The sequence below is a fragment of the Embiotoca jacksoni genome, unplaced genomic scaffold (assembly GCF_022577435.1).
Source record: "Embiotoca jacksoni isolate LCO1_2020_lvr unplaced genomic scaffold, fEmbJac1.0.p SCAF_7, whole genome shotgun sequence".
In the NCBI taxonomy this organism is placed as follows: domain Eukaryota; kingdom Metazoa; phylum Chordata; class Actinopteri; family Embiotocidae; genus Embiotoca; species Embiotoca jacksoni.
In genome coordinates, this window is record NW_027185425.1 from 21364649 (window position 1) to 21386894 (window position 22246).

Here is a 22246-nt window from a genome sequence, read left to right on the forward strand (position 1 = left end):
CAAAACCAATTATGTAAAAAACCAACAGCTCGCAAACTGAACCCTCCTGCAGCACCTCCAGACCTGCACCCACATCCTGTTGACCTGCACCCACATCCTGTTCACCTCCACCCACATCCTGTTGACCTGCACCCACATCCTGTTCACCTCCACCCACATCCTGTTGACCTGCACCCACATCCTGTTCACTTCCACCCACATCCTGTTGACCTGCACCCACATCCTGTTCACCTCCACCCACATCCTGTTCACTTCCACCCACATATGTTCACCTGCACCCACATCCTGTTGACCTGCACCTAAATCCTGTTCACCTCCACCCACATTGTTAGAAAAAAATTAATCAGAGGCTGGATTCAAAATCAAACATATCGGACATTTATTCTTGCAAGAAGGAGCAAATACATGTACCCTCAAAGAAAGGTGTCCAGCATTGCTCGAAGTCTCTCCTCCGTAGTTCAGCTTATATATAGTGTGACAAATAGTTGACAGTCATCCCCACTTCCTCTGTATATCTGATTTTGTAGATAGTGCTGAGTGAGGTCGTAGATCACAAGATAAAGGTAGAGACGTTGTACCTGAGACTATAGAACCATGTTGTGCACAGATAAATGGGTACATCTTTCCTGAGACAATAGGAACATGTTGTGCAACAGATAGACCAATATTTGACAAGTATGATGAGTTCATTATTTTTCCATCACACATCCTGTTCACTAGTGATGTTACGAGATGTGCCGACGCTTCGAAGCGTGTGTCGAGTAACGGAGGGGGCGTTTCCTCGAAGCGCATGTCGAGGCTTGCTTCATTTAGGGGAGGAGCCAAAAATGATGACGTCCGAAGCCTCGCTGCCCGGCTGTACCACGTGACTGCTTCGGGAAGTGGTTCAGATTTTGCCGGGAGGTTTGACAGCAATATAAACCCCTCAGGCTCCATTCAAAATGTGGGTTGTTGGTGGAGAGTTGAGGTCAGTTGAGAGTTTGGATAGTTTGGATAGTGTTTATATAGTTTGGAGAGTTTGGAGAGTTTAGAGAGAGAGAGAGAGAGAGAGAGAGAGAGATAGTTTGGATAGCGTTTATATAGTTTGGAGAGTTTAGAGAGAGAGAGATAGTTTGGAGATTTAGGAGAGTGAGGAGAGAAGGATAGGTGATAAGATGGAGCCAGCGGGGAAGAGGAGGATTTCCCCTGTGTGGGAACACTTTGATTTGATAACTCCTAGTAAGGTAAATCTAACTCTATTTCAGACACATTAGGTTTGCTTATCAAGAACTGTATTTTTCACAGTTTCTTATTTTATTCAAAGGTGAGTTGGGGTACAATAACAACACCTCATCCATGCTGAGGCATTACCGTGCCTTGCATGAGAATAAGGAGGAAACTGGAGCTTCACCCAGCCAAGGTAAGTCATTACAATATTACAAATGCACCATCACAATTTTTCCCTGTTCACTTTTGTTTATTGTGCAAATAAAGACAGGTAACAGACACTGTATTTATTCTCTTTTAACCAGCCACCAGAAAACAAGAGCTGGATGAAGCCCTCGTCTCCATGATAGTGAAGGACACACAGCCCTTCAGTATTGTGGATGATGTTGGATTCAGGGCATTTGTGTCCAAACTGGATCCTAATTATGTTCTCCCTACAAGGCAGGTATGTATGGGTGCATGCATGAAACAAATTAGTACTTTATTGTGTCTCACAGTTCAGCACTATATATTTTTTCCTTTAGGCTCTGAAGGCCATGGTGGAGGCCAAGTATGAGTCAGCTAAGGAGAAGGCTAAAGTGGAAAAGGTGGCTGCTGTCAGCCTTACTTCTGACATGTGGACATCCACAAAACCAAAAACTGTTGAGAAACTGTTATTTCTGAATAAAAATGAATAAAATGTCCCCTGTCCTGTACATCATTGTCCAAGTTACACAAGCATATTCAGTCCCCTCTTCCTAGTTCCACAAACACTTCCACTGTCCTCTGCCTGCTTAAGCCCATGACATTTTCCTAAAGTGACAGAAAAACATTATTACACAACCTGCCATATCATATGATACTACCATTTTGGGAAAATTTACACACACAGAATACATTCAAAAAATATTTTATTATGCACATATGTGATAATTTATGGACAGAAATTATTTGGTCATACATTTTTGTAATTCAGTCATTCCCAACAGCCATAACAGACACAAAAATTCAATGCATCACGTGGTTCAGATACAGCTGCCTGTCATTATACACTTGGCCAGTAGGTGGTTTCGTGTGCACATGAAGCTTCGAGTAATGAACCCTTTCTCGAACCAATTGGCTGAAGTGGTTCGATGCCTCATGAGGCTTCATCTCACCATCACTACTGTTCACCTCCACCCACATGCTGTTCACCTGCACCCACATCCTGTTCACCTGCACCCACATCCTGTTGACCTCCACCCACATCCTGTTCACCTGCACCCACATCCTGTTGACCTCCACCCACATCCTGTTGACCTGCACCCACATCCTGTTGACTTCCGCCCACATCCTGTTCACCTGCACCCACATCCTGTTCACCTCCACCCACATCATGTTGACCTGCACCCACATCCTGTTGACTTCCACCCACATCCTGTTCACTTCCACCCACATCCTGTTCACCTGCACCCACATCCTGTTCACCACCTTATTCTTACTTTAAAAAACAAAAACAAATAAGAAAACATTGGTGAAAACCAGAATCTTTGTAAAAACTGGTAAGTGGGGTTTAAGTAAAAATGTCTTCTTAAGAACGGTTGGTGAATGAGGACCAATTTCTTTCATGAAATGACTACTAAATTCTCACACCATTACAAATGATTTAGTTCTATCACTGCAGATTTTCCTCAGATATTTATTTAACTAACTTTGAAATACTCATAACAGCAGTGAATGTACACTGAATTTGAAACTAAGTAAAAACGTAAATACGTCTCAGGTTTTCCCTATGAACAAGGTAGAAAAAAACATTTTGGCTTGCTTTTTATTGTTTTTAAATTCAAAAACATCTGTAATGAGAAAATATAGATATGATATTTTTGTTGTTGTTTGTATGATTAACAGGAAAAAAAAAAAAAAAATAATAAAAAAAAAAATCAATCAATTATGTAAATGTGAGAAAAAGTGTTTAGCCATGTTGAAGATAACACAAGATATAAAGAATTATTGGAAGAGAAAGATGTCTTGCGTCTCCTAAAACTCAGGACATCTCTTTTACCTCATGTTGAATTATTAGCAAAATATTAGAAAAGTGAACATGACATCAAATTGTATTCCTTTTTTTTCCCAGTTGGACTTCTGTGAGTTTTCAATCTAACAACACCCGGACACATATAAAACCTGATCTCAGAGCAATTCAAAACTAATTGCTTGCTTGCTGAATGTATCTCTTAAAATTACTCAAATATTATTGATTTAGACAGTTTTAACAAAATGCAGCTCAACTCTAATATCTTGAATGGTGAAACAATGACAGACAGTACAATGTTTCTCTTAGTAATTTTACAAATATGTTAACCATTGAAAATAACACTACAACTGTGATAAAACTGTGCCACTGATGTCTGATGTTGCTTGATTTGAAGTTGTACAATTAGAAAAAAACAAAAACACAAGAAACCTTCATTAACCTGGACAATTGGTGACTGAAAGGACACACTGCCATCTGCTGCTGTACTTTGTGTAACACTGGTCTGGATGTCGCCACTGTGCAATACCATGTGTTCCATTTATACATTTTTCAATTTATACATTTATAAATGGAACACATCCATATGATAAAAATAGAACCATATAACCAGAAGTTTGAAGGCTTGATTAACGTTGCTTCCTGTTCCTCTCAAAGTCAGCTGTACTGATACTGCACAATGCCTCATGATTGGTGTGTTAATATACTGTATGTGTTCCCTCTGACCTGTTAGTCCTGCCTAACTGCATGCTGGGAGACAACTTTGAGATTTAGATTTTACTTTATTGACCCCAGATCTGAAGACCCTCTTCTTCTCATTCAGCAGGGCTTTCAGCTCCGGGGTCACCCAGGGCTTGTTGTTAGAGAAACACTGCACCTTCTTGGTGGGCACGGTGTTCTCCAACACGATAACGTCCCCGTGAGGCCGACATAACACGTCCCAGTCAGTGGTGGCGAAGCATGTCCCTCAGCGCCTCACTCTCCTCAGTAATACGTCCGATTACTGACTGCTAGTAGCTCAATGTATTCACAGAGTAAAATTGGGTAGGGGTCGCACCAGGCTGGGTCAGAACTAGTTCGTCATTTACATCCAGATAACTCCACTGAACCTGAGACGATGATGATTGGATGAAATCTCTGTCAGACTGCTACTGACTATCACTACTAACTGATGAATGTGTTGATTACTTTTTGGTTTATTGTCAAAAGCCCTGTTTCTCTCAGTACCCAATCACCTTTAGTTCCTTTAAATCTGTATACATGATTTTTAAATATGATACATTTCCAAATATAAAGTTCTAAATGAATCAGGACAGTAGTTATAAGCAAACAGGTGTCCTTCTGTTTTAATCCACACTTGGTGCTCTTGTGATTATTTATGAAACCAACAAGCCTCTGTAGGATTGAGTCGTGTTCATGGTAATTAATCAATTAATTATTGTTTTTGGTCAATAAATGGTGTACTTCAAGTTGAGTTGAATGGTGCAGTGTAACTTTTTTGTAGGTCGAGATGTGCCGAGAGAGACGGGTGTACCAACTTTCATGAGTTTTTGAATATGATAAAGCCTCCAAAAATGCAGTTGTTTACAGAGAATCATAATAATTGCTTGGATAACAATATGGCTTTCGCACCATCGGTGCTCGGACTTAATTTATGAACAACAATAGGGCTTTTGCACCTTCGGTGCTTGGGCCTTAATTATGGTGTTCTACATCAAGGTTCCCATTTTTAGGTATCTTGCACAGGCTACTTCTGGAAACAAAATGGCGTAAGAAGACAAAAAAAAAGGCTGGTTAGCTCAGATGTTTAGAGCATGGTGCTAATAATGCCAAGGTCATGGGGTCAATCCCCATACCGGCCAGATTCCAACGAACCACACCAGTTTTTTCTCAACAATCTTGATTGATATTTTTTATGTATTTGATGACTGCACCTGCAATTATTTGTACAGGCCTTTGTCACAACATGCAAGAAAAGCATATGACCATGGATAAGGTGTCTGACTCTGAATCAGAAGATTAAGGGTTGAAGTACCTTCAGGGTTGTCATAACATACGGGGTATTACAGGGTATTAATAGAGGGAGCACTTGATGCTTTGCTGGTCCAAATCCAAGGTGATGGTGTGCTGAAAAAAAACTGGAACTTCCTTTGATTAAACCCTCCCCAATTTTAGGTTTCAGACGCAGGCTACTTCTGGAATAAAAATGTTATAGAAACCTCATGCAAAAGCTGGTTAGCTCAGATGGTCCAAGCATGGTGCTAATAAAGCCATGGTCATGGTTTCAATCCCCATACTGACCAGATACCAAGAAACACCATTTTTTTCTAAACAATCCTGATTGATATTTTTACTGTATTTGATGACTACACCTGCTGATTATTTGAACGGGGCACACCCATATAGCATGTGGCCTAACGGACAAGGGGTCTCACTTCAAATCAGAAGATTGAGGGTTCGAGTCCCTTTGTGGTTGATATGGATAAGGATCGTCTTACTTACCACGTTGGAATACTCATTTGATTGTGTTCTACTCAGGAATGAATCCTCCATTTTGGTGTTCTACATCAAGGTCCCCATTTTTTACGTATCGTGCACAGGCTACGTCTCGAATAAAAATGGCGTAAAAACTAAATGAAGGAGGCCAGTTAGCTCAGATGGTTAGAGCATGGTGCTAATAACGCCAAGGTCATGCGTTCAATCCCCATACTGGCCAGATTCAGATAAACCAAGCCACTTTTTTCTCAACAATAATGATTGCTATTTTTAACGTATTTGATGACTCCACCTGCTGATTATTTGTACGGGCCTTAGTCAGAACAGACCGATGAAGCATGTGACCACGTGGCTAAATGGCAAAGGCGTCTGACTCTGAATCAGAAGATTGAGGGTTCGAGTCCCTTCGTGGTTGATATGGAGAAGGTTCGTCTTACTTACCAGGTTGGAGTACTCATTCAATTCCAAGAGTGGAGTGTGTTCTATTCAGGAATGAAATCTAAATTTTTGTGTTCAACATCAAGTTTCCCATTTTTTCGGTGTCTTCCACAGGCTACTTTTGGAATAAAAATGGCGTAAAAACAACAACAAACAAAACAAGTTTGGTTAGCTCAGATGGTCATAGAGTGTTGCTAATAATGCCAAGGTCATGGGTTCAATCCCCATGCTGTCCAGATTCCAACAAACCATGCCAGTTTTTACTCAAAAATCATGATTGATATTTGTAAAATATTTGATGACTACACCTGCTGATTATTTGTACGGGCCTTGGTCAGAACACAACTGTGAAGCATGTGACCACGTGGCCAAATGGAAAAGGCGTCTGACTTCGAATCAGAAGATTGAGGGTTCGAGTCCCTTCGTGGTTGATATGGAGAAGGTTCGTCTTACTTACCAGGTTGGAGTACTCATTCAATTCCAAGAGTGGAGTGTTTTCTACTCAGGAATGAATCCTCAAATTTAACAAGGCCAGTTAGCTCAGATGGTCGGAGTGTGGTGCTAATAAAGCCGAGGTAATGGCTTCAATCCCCATACTGTCCAGATTTCAACAATCATGATTGATATTTTTAAAATATTTGATGACTACACCTGCTGATTATTTGAACAGGCCTTGCTCAGAACACAACTGTAAAGCATGTGACCACATGGCCATACGGACAAGGGGTCTGACTTAGAATCTGAAGATTGAGGGGTCGAGCCCCTTCGTGGTTCATATGGAGAAAGTTTGTCTTACTTACCAGGTTGGAGTACTCATTTGATTCCAAGAGTGGAGTGTGTTCTACTCAGGAATGAATCCTCAAATTTGGTGTTCTACATCAAGGTTCCCATTTTTAGGTATGTTGCACAAGATACTTCTAGAATAAAAATGGCGTAAAAACCAAACAAAACAAGGCCGGTTAGCTCAGATGGTCGGAGTGTGGTGCTAATAAAGCCAAGGTAATGGGTTCAATCCCCATACTGGCCACACTCCGACAAATCAAGCCACTTTTTTCTCAACAATAATGATTGATATTTTTAACGTATTTGATGACTCCACCTGCTGATTATTTGTACGGGCCTTGGTCAGAACACAACTGTAAAGCATGACACCTGTCTGACTTTGAATCAGAAGATTGAGAGTTCAAGTCTCTTTGTGGTTTGCATGGCGAAGTGTTGTCCTACTTATCAGGTTGATGTACTCATTCCATTCTAGGAGTTGAGAGTGTTCTACTCAGGAATGAAACCTCAATTTTGGTGTTTTACATCATGGTGCCATTTTTAGGTATCTTGTGCAGGTTACTTCTGGAATAAAAATGACGTAAACCTAAAAAAAAAACAAGTTGGTTAGCTCATGGTCAGAGCGTGGTGCTAGTAAAGTATGTATTACATATACTATATACTCTATACTCTATACTCAATAGTCTTTACTATATACTAAACATAAAAATTCATTTTGGGTCACTTTTTTGACGACATGCTATAGTATGAGTTTTTTTTGAATATGTCTGACGACATTGTACGACTTTTTTTTAAACATACTTTGGACAACATACTTCGAATATTTTGGATGACTTTTTTTTTATCACTTTTTGGAGTATGACCTTTTTCTAAACTGCCTCAAGTAACTTCTCAATGTGAGGTAACTGCTCTAACCAGTACACAATGAAAAAAAAAAGTCACTTTTGGACTTTTTTTTTGTTTGAGTTTTGCATTGTAGTTGACCTTTTGGTTTGGTATTAGTATGACTGCACGTACAAACCTGAACCTGTGTGGCTTACCCTTAGAGGGATTCGCTCTCTGTGAACCGTGTGGCTTATTAAGGGGACTTGCCCTCAGTAAACCATGAACCTTGTGTGTCACCTCGGCAGGTAAACCATGAACCATGTGTGTTACCTCGGTGGGTAAACCATGAACCATGTGTGATACCTGAGCGGGGCTCAAACCCGTGTCTTTAACCTCCCGAAATACACTCACACTACTCCGCTCCTCCGCTCCCTTCACTGGTTACCAGTAGCTGCCCGCATTCGTTTCAAAACATTGGTACTTGCGTAACGTGCTACAAACAGATCGGGTCCAGTGTACATCCAGGACATGGTCCAACCTTACACCCCAGCCCGTTCACTCCGCTCTGCATCTGCCAATCGGCTTGTTGCTCCCTCACTGCGAGCTAAACACTCTACAAAATCACAACTGCGGGACACATTCAGGATGTGACAGCAAACCTGAATAACGGAACTGGGTGGGATATCCAAACAGCGACAAACAGAAGCAGGAAAATGCTGAGTCGTCAGAAGTTTTTTAATTGCTGGTATTTCGTGGCTCCTCCTTGTTGTTAGCTGTCAATCATCATTCACTTTATTCAATAACTCGTGTCATTGCTGGACGGACGAAATGTCTGAATATTTTTTCCTGTGTCATCTCAGAAATGTTTCCACGGTTGTAAACCACGTTCTCTATGTATTCTTTAGTTTCTCTGCGTCTCCTTCTCAGCACAAAGCAGCCGTCTCTCCAGATTTGCGTTCCTGATTAATACCTTTCAGTCGTACTAAAATACACAACAATCACTTCTCCTATTTCTACTTCCAGGTTTAGTAAATATCGCTGCGGGTGCTAAGTTGTTCTACTTTCATTTCCCCTCTCAGTATTTTGCACCTTCAAGTAGAAACGGTCAATATTACATATGCATGCAGGCAAACACACAAAATGGACTTGTGATAAATTGCACATTTGAAAGACACAATCCTCACTGCACGTCATTAGTAAATCTGCTTGGACGTTTTTTTGCGGGTGGTGTGGAGTTTGCACGTGATTTTACAGATGTAGACCTTCAGTAAATCAGGGCCTAAGTGTCTCCTATAAATTTACTGAGAGAAATTAGAAACAAGGTCGTTCTATTTTGGTAATAGAGTTGGTCACAATCTTACTGACCAAACCTTCATTGAGAATGGGAAGAATGGGAAGGTTTGCACCGACAAGATGGAGGCTCTTCAGTTGCAGTAACTAATTCTCATTTCAGAAAAAACAAAACAAGAATTTGCATTTCCTGTACGTAGCATTTTATCCAAATGTGCTTTTCATTCATACATGCACTCACTCAATCCCCATGATGATGAATCCTGAAATCATATAGGAGTATTTCACGTTGTAAGTTTCTAAAAAGAAATGTTAAAAACGTGTGTATAACAAAAACACAATGGACAAAGATACAATGACTCAGGCATTTCTTTCCTGCCTTCTTTAACAGTGTTATAGAACAGATACGATACAGAAGTACATTGAACAGAGACAAAAAACATTATTCAACAGAAAGCAAACAATGAACAATGGCTACTGATGAGAGTTGGCCCAGAGTTGACGTTGAGCAGTAAAAGGCCACAACCTGACAGCATGGTGGAGCTTCAGGACATTTAGCTGAAACCAAAACAGGGAAGAGTCAGTCAAGTGCATATGTCTGAACAAACCCCAGCTCAGCAATACGGGCAACATCAAAATGTCAGAGGAAGACCGTTAATGAATCCAGTTTGTCATAGTTGAGCTTTTCATTCGAAATCTCCGAGACGACCAAAACTCACTGAGGACTTAGATATATGATTTGAATATTTCATGTTCTTAATGAATTTTGGCCTCATGTGTAACTCTGTCTTCAAGACTGGTCATACTGTCGCATGAGACTTGTTATGAGTGAGCAAAATGTCCTGAATAACAGGGTGGCCTGGAGGGAGCTGAAACCACGAGCAGGTCTTTGAGGCTCATAAACCTCCACACAAAAAAAACACAAGAGCAAGATTCTAGTTTTCATACAGTGATGTCACAGTTTCCTCCCAGGTATGTATATACATTTTGACATCACAAAGAGAAGAGTTCTTACCACAACCATCAGTGACTCTGAGTGTGAAACACATTCAACACATTCAACCAGAGAGCATAAATCACTCTTTGGATGTGCATGCACATCTAATATGAAAATATTCTAATTCAATTCTGACCAATTTCATTTTAACTGAATCAAAAGAATGGATTGCTCTGCTTGAAGATAATGTATTTAGTCAATACTGCGATCAGAATTATGTTTTTATTGTTGTCATTGAGAGGAAGGTCCGACTCCATAATGTGTCTCTTAGAAGCTAGTCTTTTCTGTTCCATATGTCACACTGTCACCGCCTAAAGTTATCGTTACTGCTTCTGGAAGATAGTAAATAATTACTCTTGAAACATCTTACGAAACAAACATACTATTCACAATTTTTTTTTATCTTTGTTGAATTTAGAGCACATTGGGAGACTGTTTTTACTCTCAAATGTGAAGCAACCAGACAGATCGGTGTACAATAAGGATTTTTTCAAAGGATTTCCAGGCTCGATAAGCAAGCTTCTCACTCAGAAATAACACATATCAGTACTTACATGGAGGTCATGTCATTGAGGGCGTGGTCCAGTTCCTCACTGATGGCTTTGTACTTGAGTTTTTGTGCATAAAGCTCATCTATATATTCACACACAGACCAAGGGAAGGCATGTTGCAAAACAAAAGATTAGGACAGAGACTGAAATTAGTATTGAGAAAAAGCAGTTGTGTATGAAAATAAAGAATTCAAGCAATCAGAAAAATACAAATCCAGGTACACTGGGAGAATAGAATATTTGTAGATTGTAAATGTAAATTCCATGAACTTCTATTCTCTGTCTCTACCACTACTCAGATGGAAATGAGAGTAGCATCATCATCTACATTACATTTTGTAGAGTTGTGGTTGAGAATTCTCTCAACCTCTGGACCTATTGGCTGTTTATTACATTTCAGCTCAATTTTATTCATGTAACACCAAATTATAACAGATTCCATCTCACGACACCTCACAACATAGCAGGGTAACGACCTCACAGTATTATAGAGACAAACCCAACAATTCCCCGAGCGAACATTTTGCAGACATTGGGAGGAAAACCTTCCTTTTAACAAGAAACCTCTGACAGCGGCAGACTCAACCGGATGGGCTGAGGTTTGTATGCTTTCATTTATTTACTCTCTAATTTACAGTTATGATTAGGTGGAAGTAAAAATGTAACAATGAAGTGTACTTCAGAGTTTTGGGGAAAGGTGCAATCATTGCTGTACCTTCCAGATCATCAATCGTCTTCTCCAGCTTGGCCACAGATCTCTCAGCAAACTCAGCTCTGGTCTCAGCCTGTGATGGAAGCAACAACTACTGAGCAGACTATATCAACAGGTCAACAAATTGTAACAGATTATGCAACAGTATGTAGACCTCTTGAAATAAATACTGAAAAAGTACAAGGTGTAGCCTGGATTTGAATTGAAAGGTCATAGTTTCTTCTCTCTCACCTCTTTCAGCTTGTCAGTCAGGATTTTGATTTCTTCCTCATACTTATCCTCCTTTTGAGAGTACTGTGGTGAGAAACAACATCATTCAGAGGCTCATTTATATCATTATCACATGGGCAGGGTGGCACACTGGTGCAGTGGTTGGCCAGAAGGTTCTGGGTTTGAAGCTGGAAGCTGGAGCCTGTCTGTGTGGAGTTTGTATGTTCCCGTCTCTGTAAGGGTTTTTTGACATATATGAGCTGGTATGAAACCAGCGGCCTGTACAGGGTGCACCCTCCCTCTCGTTTAATACATGATGGGAAGGGATCCCTAGAAAGGCTGGTGACTCCTTAAACGATATGTGGGCACAGCGAATAGATGGGTGTCTTTTTGCACATAATATGTTAAACTTCATGGAGTATTGTAGGATAGAAGGATCCTGATTTTCTTGTGTTTCCCTACTAATTTACTTTCATTTGAATTTGTTACTGATTCAAGATTAACACAAGCATGCTGCACCATACTGGTCTGGGTACCGTGACCTGGCCCTACCTTCTCAGCCTGGGCCTCCAGAGACTTCAGGTTATTGGTGACGTTCTTCAGTTCCTCCTCTAGCTCAGCACATTTACTTGTTTAGTTTTGATTTCAGGGAAAGGAGAGAAATGCATCAAAACAGGGGCATCACATCAGCTTGGAGAAAACTGAGCAGTGGTTACAAGTGTACATTTTTTAGTGACCATTGTAAAAAGAGACTCAGTGTTCAGACCAAACGCAAAGCGAATTACTTCCACTGAGCGATTACATAGACAGTCGACGCAAAGAAGCGAAGGGCCGCAAAATCTCACTGGGCGACTGCGGTCAAATATTTAACTTAAGTGGCTGGACTCGCGCTTTGGTCTGAACACGGTTTTACAGATTAAAAATATCCCATTACATGTAAAAGATGCTTTCAAAATGTTACTAAAATAGAATTACTCAATGCAAAATAACATGTAAGAGCTAAGGAGATTTTTTTTTAACTACTTTATGCGGTTGGATAATTTCAATACAGAATATCATAAACTAATAATGTTGTCTATGTTGACTCTTAATGTAAAAATAAAATGAAATAAAGTTATTTTATGGCCAATGATCTATAAAATTGGATAGTGTTGCTCAGTCAGTGACAAGAGGGTGCATACATGAGCCACCAACCAGGAAGTGTTGCTTTGACAGAGGCAATAATGTCATAAACAGTTCTCCTTGCAAAACAAAAACAAAGACAACAAAAACCGGGGGGAGGCCATGATGTAGACACTCACGCCTCAGCCAGCTCTGCCCGCTCCTCTGTACGTTCCAGCTCTGCTTCAACAATCACCAGCTTACGAGCCACCTGGACAAAAAGCATTCTGTTTGCATTCTGCTCAACATTCAGCCATGGAAGCTGTTACTGGTTTATTGTGAAGGAAGCACAATTCAAACACCAGAGGGTTGTACTACGAAGCAGGTTCAACATACCCAGGATGTCTCTCCGTCATCTGGCTACACTGAGCCTAACAAACCTAAACACGCGAAGCAGTCACAAGTGTGACTGCAACTAATGCTTAAATTGCTTAGATGTATTCAGAATCAGATTTATTACCAAATAAGTTTTCACACACAATAAGTTTTAATTCAATGAAATTACATTTTATTTATATAGCTCCAAATGACAACACAAATGATTTACAAAGCACTGAAAGTATTAACAACACAACCGAACAACATTCTAAAAAGGAATCCAACAATTCCACACTTCCTACGTGGGCGACAGCTGGGAGGAAAACATGTCCTTTAAACAGGAAGAAAAACCTCCGACAGCATCCGGCTCAGAGGCCGTCGGCCCCAACTGGACGGGTTCAGAGAGTTTGTTTTGGTCTGGAGGGGCATAACAATTTAAAATTAGGAATACGAAAGAGTCCGTCTATGAACACTCTTCCCTTTGCAGAGGACTGACTGTCTCACTGTCAGCACACTGCGCTCCACGGGATCTTCTACGGTTGGTGATGTGATTTACTGAGAGGATTGATGCTTTTATACGTTTTGATCTCTTATGTGAAAATAAACCTGCTGCAGAGTAGTTTAGGTGTGCAGCATAAGGCAGTGTGGCGATGTACCACGACTACAAATCCTGATACCCAGAGTTCAGTGAACCTAAAGTTATCTTGTTAATCACAAATCTTGCTTCATAGTGTGGGCCTCAGCTGCCACAGGACACAGTAAAAACCCTTTCAGATGTTGATCTTTTTGATTTGTAAGAAACTGCATCATTAGTTTCAGTCACCATGTGGATACAGTTTGATGATGCAGAATTGAGTGGACAACAACAAAAAACTCACCTCCTCGTATTTGCGGTCAGCTTCCTCTGCGATGTGTTTAGCCTCCTTCAGCTGAATCTCCTGCAGCTCCATCTTCTCTTCATCCTTTAGAGCTCTGTTCTCAATCACCTTCATACCTCTGCACACACAAACCACTACTTACTAATTGCCTGGTACAAATATCTTTAAACGTTTTTGAAACATTTATTAAGAATAATTGTTTTTCCTATAAGCTAATAGAGAATATTTGATTACACGCCAGAACGAACTGTTGAAAAAGTCAGTTGGTTTGTAAATATTGTCACTAACTAATTGTTTTTGTTTTTTATCTGCAAGTAGTTTCAAAGAGGTTTTGGTCTAATTTCTGTGTATTTTAGTTTTGGTTTCTATAAAACCTGTCTTACACAAAGTACAAATGAATGGCTTAAGAAAATGAATAGTAATTTGGTTGGTAAAAGCAGAAAGTCAGTTTTGTGTTGATTGAGTTTTAATTTTAGTTTTATAATGAAAATATACATCAGTTTTAGTTTGGTTTAAGTTTTTAATTTCCCCCTTGTTTTCCACAGTGAAACTTTGGTCTTGTTTTTGTCATGCAGGTGTAACATTTTTGTCTTTGAAGCATTTTTAGTCCAAACTGTTTCCATCTTTGTCGTGTAAGTTATGATGTTATATGTGTAGTTCTTGTCTATCTCCTCTAAAGTCAGTGTTTTTCAATGTTTACTCATGGTGTTCATATGTTTCTCAAAACCTCACACTACCTCTCCTCAGTAAATTGTTGGTGCTGTAATCCTGATTTTACGAATGATAACAAGATTTCATAGTATTTCCTTTTTTCTGTCTCCAGATGTCTTCACCTTAATAAAGAAATAAGCAACACCCCCCTCCACCCAACCAAGTCTAAACTTAGCCATGACAGGCTGTGATTGGGCTCCAAAGAGCCTGTTTACCTGTATTTACTATCACAGATTCTCAAACCTCCTCTAGAACCATGAGTTCGGCTCCTGAAGGGCGCCAAAGAGGCCGAAATGAACAAGCTCTCATTTTCATCTGTGAAATCTTTTCCTTAATTTCAAACTTAAGTTCGTATTTACAAATTAATTTCATGTTTTCGCCCAACTAGTGATGAATGGAAAGATCAGTACCCTTAAAAAGTCTCTCCAGGCCCTACAAGCAAGTTCATCTCCACCAATAAACACCCCTCTTTGGCTGGAAGGACAGCATGGCAAGCTGTCAGCCACAAGAGAAGAGAGATATGGGAAAGCTGGCAGCTGCCCAGACATCTTGCTGGAGGCAGCACTCGCACACTAATTTTGGAATGGTGACAATTGCGCAATGAGTTTGCATGATACATCAATGACACCATGTCCAGTGCGTCCATTAACCTTGTCGGAGTGGGCACCCTGACTCTAGTTTGTGAGCTAAACAGGCTACAGTGTAGATCTCACACTCAGTGACTGAGTGAGAGATAAAACTACATCAATGGTGAATTGAATGCTGCAACTTCATAACCTGTTTCAAATTAAATTAACTGTCTTGTGCGTCATACATGCTCCAGGATCTTGTATTTTGGTTCTGGTGTTGCAATTACAGAGCCACCCGACTACTGGGTTTGTCACAGGTGCAACAGGCTTGAAACTTTGCTGCTTTTGAATTTTAGCCTGCTGTTAACTTGTTTCTTTAACAATGCAATATGGTTTTGAACTTGCCTCAGGCAAATGGATGACCACTGACAATAGTAAGGGTAACAGCATTCCCTCAGGTAGCAACATATCCCTCTGGTCTTTTAACACTGATCATACATGAAGAAGGGATTAAAAGTTACTAATCACAGCCAAAAGTCACCTCTCACTCTCGTCAGCAGCCTTCTCAGCCTCCTCCAGTTTCTGCAGAGCTGTTGCCAGTCTCTCCTGAGCTCGGTCCAACTCCTCTTCCACCAGCTGGATGCGTCTGTTTAGTGAAGCCACCTCTGCCTCAGCCTGAGCAGAGACAAACACGGTGCAGGTGGATTCAAACACACCAGTGGTCTGCTTACAGCTACACAGGTCTCGTACCAACAGGGCTTATTCTAGATTGATTTTAAAAGTTAAATCAATTACACATTTATTCAGAGTGCAGTGGGAAAGATATTGTGTTTTGAAGGTGGACTGTAGACGGCAGGTGATTTGAGGTGTATGGGGGTGGGATATCATTCGTCTTGACAACCTGCCGCCCCCTCCTCTCTCGCCCCTCAGCACAGAGTGCAGGGACAGAGAGGTTGTTTAGTTGAATATGTTAGTCTAGTCTGCCTGACTCACTGGTCCTTTTCAGAACTGAGGTTTTTGCAAGTTAATCAATGGGCCCAACTGAGGCTGTAACATATCGGGAGGCGAACTGTGCTCTGCTTTGATGAATCACACTGTCTGATGATGTCCTGCCATTTTTCACAAGTCACTTTCTGTTATCGGTGAACTCAAGGGTGAATGACATCAAACCATGTGGCAGGTAATGTTTGTAAGCTGTTGGATTCTACATGGATGAAGGTGAGGGTATTGTTTGACTTGCAAACTATAAAATGGAACTGCCTTAAATTAACATTACCATGACAATGAAACTGAAGTCATGACATTTTCATGATAAAATGTATTTCTTTGTACTTGATTCTTGTGGTGCTTGATGATGTGAATGGTGTAAGTAAGTGTTGATTCTTAAACTAAAGTTTGGAGCTTGCTCGCCCTGGACACGCCCTTACACCGTTGGTGCTTTATTAGCATTTGTTTCGTGACAGCTGTACTTTATATATGGACACACAGGCACACATTCTTCAGCAGTGAGTCAGGATGAACTCTTTTAGAGAATGAAAAGAGTCCAAAGAAAAGACAATGGAATTTTATTTTACCTTCTACGGTTTTAGATCAACATCATCAACAAGTTTTATTTGTTGAAGGTGAATGTTCTTCTACTGAAAAAGCTTCTATGAAGTGTCCAAAATAAACATATTTTATTTGTGGTTCTACTCTGAAGAACATGTGAGACTTTAAACAATATTTACTTAGTTGAATTAAGTATTACAATTCTTAAAAATAAAAACTACCTCTAGTCTTTAAGCAGAGGTATTGAGATTAGAATAAACTAAACACTATCAGCCAAACTGAAGCTTGGCTGTGACCGATGAGGAATGAGTGATGCATCTCTAACTAACTTGAACCATTTTTATGCTTATAGTCAAGGTTGAGGCGCTGACATCATGGCCAAAATAGGGCTCTGAATCCTCCTGACAGCTGTGAGGCGTCCATGCAGGGCATGATGGGAATGGTATGTGAGGGAATCAAACAGGCTTGGTTCACACTGGCTGCATCATAGCTTTTATCAGAGCCTCAGCTCAGGACTCAGACAGTATGACATTAAGACACAGTAGCGAGTCTGTGAGATTTAGAGGTTTACTATGTAAATATTCTCCCTAAACAGGTAGAAATAATAAAAGAAAGCTGATAAAGTGCACAACTACAATTACTTTACATACTAAAGTGGCAAATCCACTCTAACGCCTGGTCTATATCAGCCTATTTTGGGGTTCAGAGAAGTCTGTTATATTCTCTGGAATAACTGGTTGGTCCAGTATAGATGTGACGTTACAAATCATCATAACATTATTGCACTTTTAGAATTGTATTACTCACATCAGCAGCCTTCTTATCAGCAACCTCAAGCTTTTCCTGAGCATCCTTCAGGGCCTCGGAGTATTTATCAAGCTCGTCCTCTGTCCCCTTCAGCTTCTTTTGCATTTGCAGAATTTCATCTTCATGCTGATAGTGTGGGAGATCAAACACAGAGTCAGAGTTAGACTGCAACATTTGGATCAAAATGTATTCATTCACATGATTAACTCCTTGGTTGTAATGGCCTAGAATATAATAACTTCTATATACTGTAGTTAGAGGTATGGTAGTTTACCTTATTTAACCATATACCATATACCATACCTTACCTTAACACTAGTCTTAAAACAGTACTGAAAGCCATCTTTAGTTGCTGTGATCATTCTGCTCATCAGGAGTTCCCTGTTGCAAATGTTTGAAATGGAAGAGATTGGAGACAGAGACTACAGTCTGGGACAGAGATCACAGTCTGGGACGGAGACTCTGGGACGGAAACCACAGTCTGGGACGGAGACCAGTCTAGGACGGAGACTCTGAGACGGACACCACAGTCTGGGACGGAGACTACAGTCTGGGACGGAGACTCTGAGACGGACACCACAGTCTGGGACGGAGACTATAGTCTGGGACGGAAACTCTGAGATGGACACCACAGTCTGGGACGGAGACCACAGTCTGGGACGGAGACCACAGTCTGGGACAGAGACTACAATCTTGGTTCTGTGCTGACTGAATTTTGAATCAAAAAGACTGTTACTGTGGAAGCCATCTCATTTATCTGACAAACCTCAGTGCCTGTGGCCAAACGAGAACTAGCACAAATTCATATTAGATAAACTTGGATAAACTTTGGAATGTACTTTCACTGAAAATGAGCCTGTAGACTTTGTTTTTTTGTTCCCATCACTTTCATTGGAAACACAATAGAAATATATTTCTAAGGCCGGTATGAACATTAAGAATGATTAAACTGATCAAAATCTGTTTCAACATGTGGCTATCTGACTACTGTTTTAAGACTGACTTGAAAAATTGCGAATATGTTTGTTTATACAAATTGAATTTTTAGCTAATCAGATCTCAGTTACCAAAGAATATTTTAATTAAAAAACAGACAACGTTTTTGCACAAATTCCTGGGATTTAACTGGAATATCTTGTCTTGTGTCGTCCGTATGTTTAAAGGCAAAAGTGTTTGTGGCTGTTCTTGATGGCCACATTTGAAGCAGTGGTGAAAAGCCTGCTGTCATAGAGGTGTGAGATACAATGAATCCCAAATATGGGAGAGTGGTTCTTAATAGTTAGGCTTGAAAAATCATAATTTGCTACATAGTTACAATGGAAATAATGCCATAAAACAAAGTTTAAGAATAGTTGAAGTTGATCAGATGAGCTTATTTGTATTTGTGAGCTTTTTCTTTGCTTTCCAACACAGATTTGTTCTGAGAGTTTGTAAATAGAGCAATATACCTTACTGCCAACTGTTCCAGCTGTTTCGGTAGAATCATGTTACTGTTTGTTGAAAGCAGCCCTGTAGCAGTATTATCTAATCTGAACACACAAATGAACCGCTGTCTACCGGGCACGGGTCCGTCATGTCATGAGTCAAGTTGTTTTGTCTTCATGGCTTCAATTCTCCTCCAGGAGGGTTTCAAAAGCAAAGTATTTTGTCTGCCTGTTTTTTTGTTTTGTTTTTTGACCTCTCGATTTGGTCATTTTTGCTTGAGTTTTGTGCTTTTGTAATGGTTAAATATTATTGAATTTCAGTTTATTGTTGTTTGTGGTGAAGCCAAAAGACAAAGTTAATACAATTTAGTTTTATATCCACAGCCTGTAGGAGGCTGAGAATGCCAGATTTAGTGATATGATGTGGGATCAGGAGTCTGCGCAGGATGTTTTATTTAGAAATTTGACTGGATGCTCCGATCTGCACTGTCCCGATCTTTGCCCTGCTTCTTCCAAAATAGACTCTTTGTGTACATTTAGCACAGCAGAGCACCAAACCACTTTTGGGACGCTGCTGAGAAGCACTGTGACACATCCAGCAATATAGCATCGACTTGAATGGCAGCGACCATCTTTGATAACTGTGTCACAACCGGTGGAAAATAGCCTTCAAGCAGTTTAATAACATCTGTGCATTTGTCCAAATAGTCACCAACAAAGAAAGCCATCCAAGTAGACTAGAGCTTATCATTCTCCTCAAATATGTTTGGCAAATTAAATTGTGATCTTTGATTGGACCCACGTGGTTTCTGTGATGCCATTTTCACCTGTGAATACCAGGTTTAAAAGACTAGTGTATCAGATTTAGGGGCATCTCGTGGTGAGGTTGCAGATTGTAATGAGCTCAATAGCCCTCCCTTCATCTCACTTTCAAAAGAGCCAGTGTTTGGTTTGTCCATTCTGGACTAAACATGGCGGTGCAACATGGCTGACTCCATAGAAGAGAACCTGCTCCTTTTGTAATATGACATTTTACATGATTCTGCAATTAGATAGCTCTAAATCCCACACGCTAGCCCTTTTAATTAACTACCAAGATGATGCATCGGCTGATCACATGTAAAAACAAGGTGAACATATGTTCTGATCACGTGTTGCATCATCATCAGAAAAGAACAACTGGTGTTTTTTTCAGGGCGTCACATTGTGAATTCATCGCAGGAAGAACTGTCGCCCTTTTCGACTATGATTGCTACTTGGTGTTTTGCATTTCAAAAATTTTTAGACAACCAAATAAAGAAACGCTCTGTTACACATTTTAGAACAGGTGACAGGATTTCTGATTTCTATTAATTTGACAGTTTTATGTGTAGCCTGGCTCCACCACCATATTGCTCCCAGATTTAGTCTTCACTTTGATTTCAATCTGCAAACTCTGTTTAAACGTGGAGTTGAATTCAAGTGTTGCTCCTGAAAGTAGTTGCAGCGATGGTGGAGTTTCAATGCATACGCTGGTCATTGCCAAATGGTATTAGTTTTAAATTTAACCCGAGGTCGCTCATTAAATTGCAACAACTGGAAACAATTCCCTGTGGAGGGTGGCCAGGTCCATGTATTCACACAGTGAATTTGCACCTAGTAACAGCAGGCTAATTTCAGTGCCCCTCTATTCACCAGGTTAAATTTGATTCTCCTCCCTCCTCTTTTGTAGTGAGGTAATGCATTTACAAAACATTTACAATGCATGTGCAAAACAGTTTCAAAGTTATACATATATATTATATTCAATTTAGCATTACAGGCTTTTGGTTGTTTTGGTGAAGTTTTGGGCTCACATTGGGTTCAGGTTTGCTCATTTTAAAATTAAATTTATCCATTTCAAATTGAATTCTTATTTTTCCTTTGGTATAGGCCTTGAACACCTCATTCACATCAGTTGAATCAGGTATTCACGATGCGGACAGAGGCTGGGTTCGGGTCTCAGATTTAGCCCTGTTCAGAAATCTCTGTTGCAATATTTGATATCATCTAAAGCCACAATGTAAACTAACGTGATAATTATGTTCATTCACCCAATAGCTTGCTGCTACCTCAAGTTTAACTCAGACAGTCAATAGAAATTGATACTGCAGAAAGATTATGAATAATATTCTGTTGTAATGCAGTGTCTTCTTTATGAGCTTGATGAGGCTGTTGAAGTAAAAGCCAGTTTTATTCGCTTAAAAGAGTGAGAGGTACCTTTAAAAAGGCACATGACTAGAAATGACACTCTGCTTCAGCTTCTGAAGCCTTAAACTAAATCACTTTGTCTCACATCTCTGATGAGACCATTTGTTGGATGAAGTCTTTTTTTCTGGGTTTTTGTCATGTGATTTGCACCCGTGTTTGTAACCTACCTGCTTGCTTCTATCTTCAGCTGCTTTCTTGTCTGCTTCAGCTTGTTCAGCCTGGTCCAGGGCGTTCTCCTTGTCCAACTTCAGCATAAGCATCTTCTTTTTGATGGCCTCCATTTTGGCTGAGGTTTAATTGGTTCTTGCAGCAGAGTAAAGAGAAAGACAAACAGGTGCAGGACTGATGATCTGAGAGCCTGGCCGACTTGTAGGGACGCCCGAGTCTGAGAAGGATAGAGGCAGCCCATTTATATGACAGAGGGGGAGACACTCCCACCTCGAAGCCCTCAACTTCCCCACAGGACCGCACCCTCCTCAACCCTCCACAGTTCAAATGGAAAGTGAACCTGCACACTAACAATATATGTTTACATAATAATATCTTTGATCTGCTGTCAGTCTCGTCTTCTCCTTGTCATGTTGGTTCTGATGTGAACGTTACCGTCCAAGACAGAAGGCGCGTCAGTGAGGAGTGTATCGACCATGCTCATATTTAATGATAAACCCACATCAAACTCTGGTTCACTGATTGGTCGTACATTATGTCTTGGTCTCTCAAAAATAAGTTGAGCTTCGCAGTGGTACTTTAGCTACTGGTAGTAAAACTATTGTTCTTTTTTTTTTTTTTTTTTTTTTTTTTTTAACAATTACAGTCATGTTTCTATATTAACGTAGGAGACTGCTGTTTATTTACTGTTTAAAACTGATGGTGAACATTGTGTCTTCAAACCACGTCTGCTACATAACTTTAACCACCTGTTCATTGTAACCATGACGGTGAATGTCTTCTAATCTTTTCACTTATATCAACCAAAACCATGATCCTCCTTCACACGTAATCAAATCGGTGACATATCTTCTCCTCTGTGTGATGTAGCCTATCAGAGGGGAGTAAAACCATCTGTATGGTGTTAAGGTGTCTTGAAGGATGTTGATTTATTTTTT

At 40.2% G+C, this 22246-nt stretch overlaps 1 protein-coding gene and 4 non-coding genes across 5 annotated transcripts; 4 read left to right on the plus strand and 1 right to left on the minus strand.

Moving 5' to 3' along the window:
* Window positions 1-4984: 4984 nt before the first annotated feature.
* trnai-aau (transfer RNA isoleucine (anticodon AAU)) lies at window positions 4985-5058 on the plus strand. The gene has a single exon. It is a non-coding gene; the product is annotated as a tRNA-Ile (tRNA).
* A 780-nt stretch (window positions 5059-5838) lies between these two features.
* trnai-aau (transfer RNA isoleucine (anticodon AAU)) lies at window positions 5839-5912 on the plus strand. The gene has a single exon. It is a non-coding gene; the product is annotated as a tRNA-Ile (tRNA).
* Window positions 5913-6034: 122 nt separating this feature from the next.
* Window positions 6035-6107, plus strand: trnaq-cug (transfer RNA glutamine (anticodon CUG)). Its single transcript has one exon. It is a non-coding gene; the product is annotated as a tRNA-Gln (tRNA).
* A 381-nt stretch (window positions 6108-6488) lies between these two features.
* trnar-ucg (transfer RNA arginine (anticodon UCG)) lies at window positions 6489-6561 on the plus strand. The gene has a single exon. It is a non-coding gene; the product is annotated as a tRNA-Arg (tRNA).
* Window positions 6562-9205: 2644 nt separating this feature from the next.
* On the minus strand, window positions 9206-21540 carry LOC138214757 (tropomyosin alpha-3 chain-like). The gene is made up of 10 exons (XM_069176543.1): window positions 21308-21540; window positions 17488-17613; window positions 15674-15807; window positions 13853-13970; window positions 12797-12867; window positions 12048-12123; window positions 11517-11579; window positions 11289-11358; window positions 10577-10655; window positions 9206-9583 (listed from the first exon to the last, which is right to left on the minus strand). The coding sequence occupies exons 1-10, from the start codon at window positions 21419-21421 to the stop codon at window positions 9580-9582; spliced, it is 855 nt and encodes a 284-aa protein (XP_069032644.1). The 5' UTR covers window positions 21422-21540; the 3' UTR covers window positions 9206-9579.
* Between the last annotated feature and the right edge of the window lie 706 nt (window positions 21541-22246).

What these genes read in the sequence shown, in the direction of transcription:
- LOC138214757 (XM_069176543.1), bottom strand. Translation starts at nt 21,421, where the DNA reads ATGGAGGCCATCAAAAAGAAGATGCTTATGCTGAAGTTGGACAAGGAG. An exon ending in CTGAAGATAGAAGCAAGCAG is followed by an intron (nt 17,614 to 21,307) that starts GTAGGTTACAAA and finishes CCACACTATCAG; the next exon opens with CATGAAGATGAAATTCTGCA. An exon ending in CTGACCGCAAATACGAGGAG is followed by an intron (nt 12,868 to 13,852) that starts GTGAGTTTTTTG and finishes CTTTTTGTCCAG; the next exon opens with GTGGCTCGTAAGCTGGTGAT.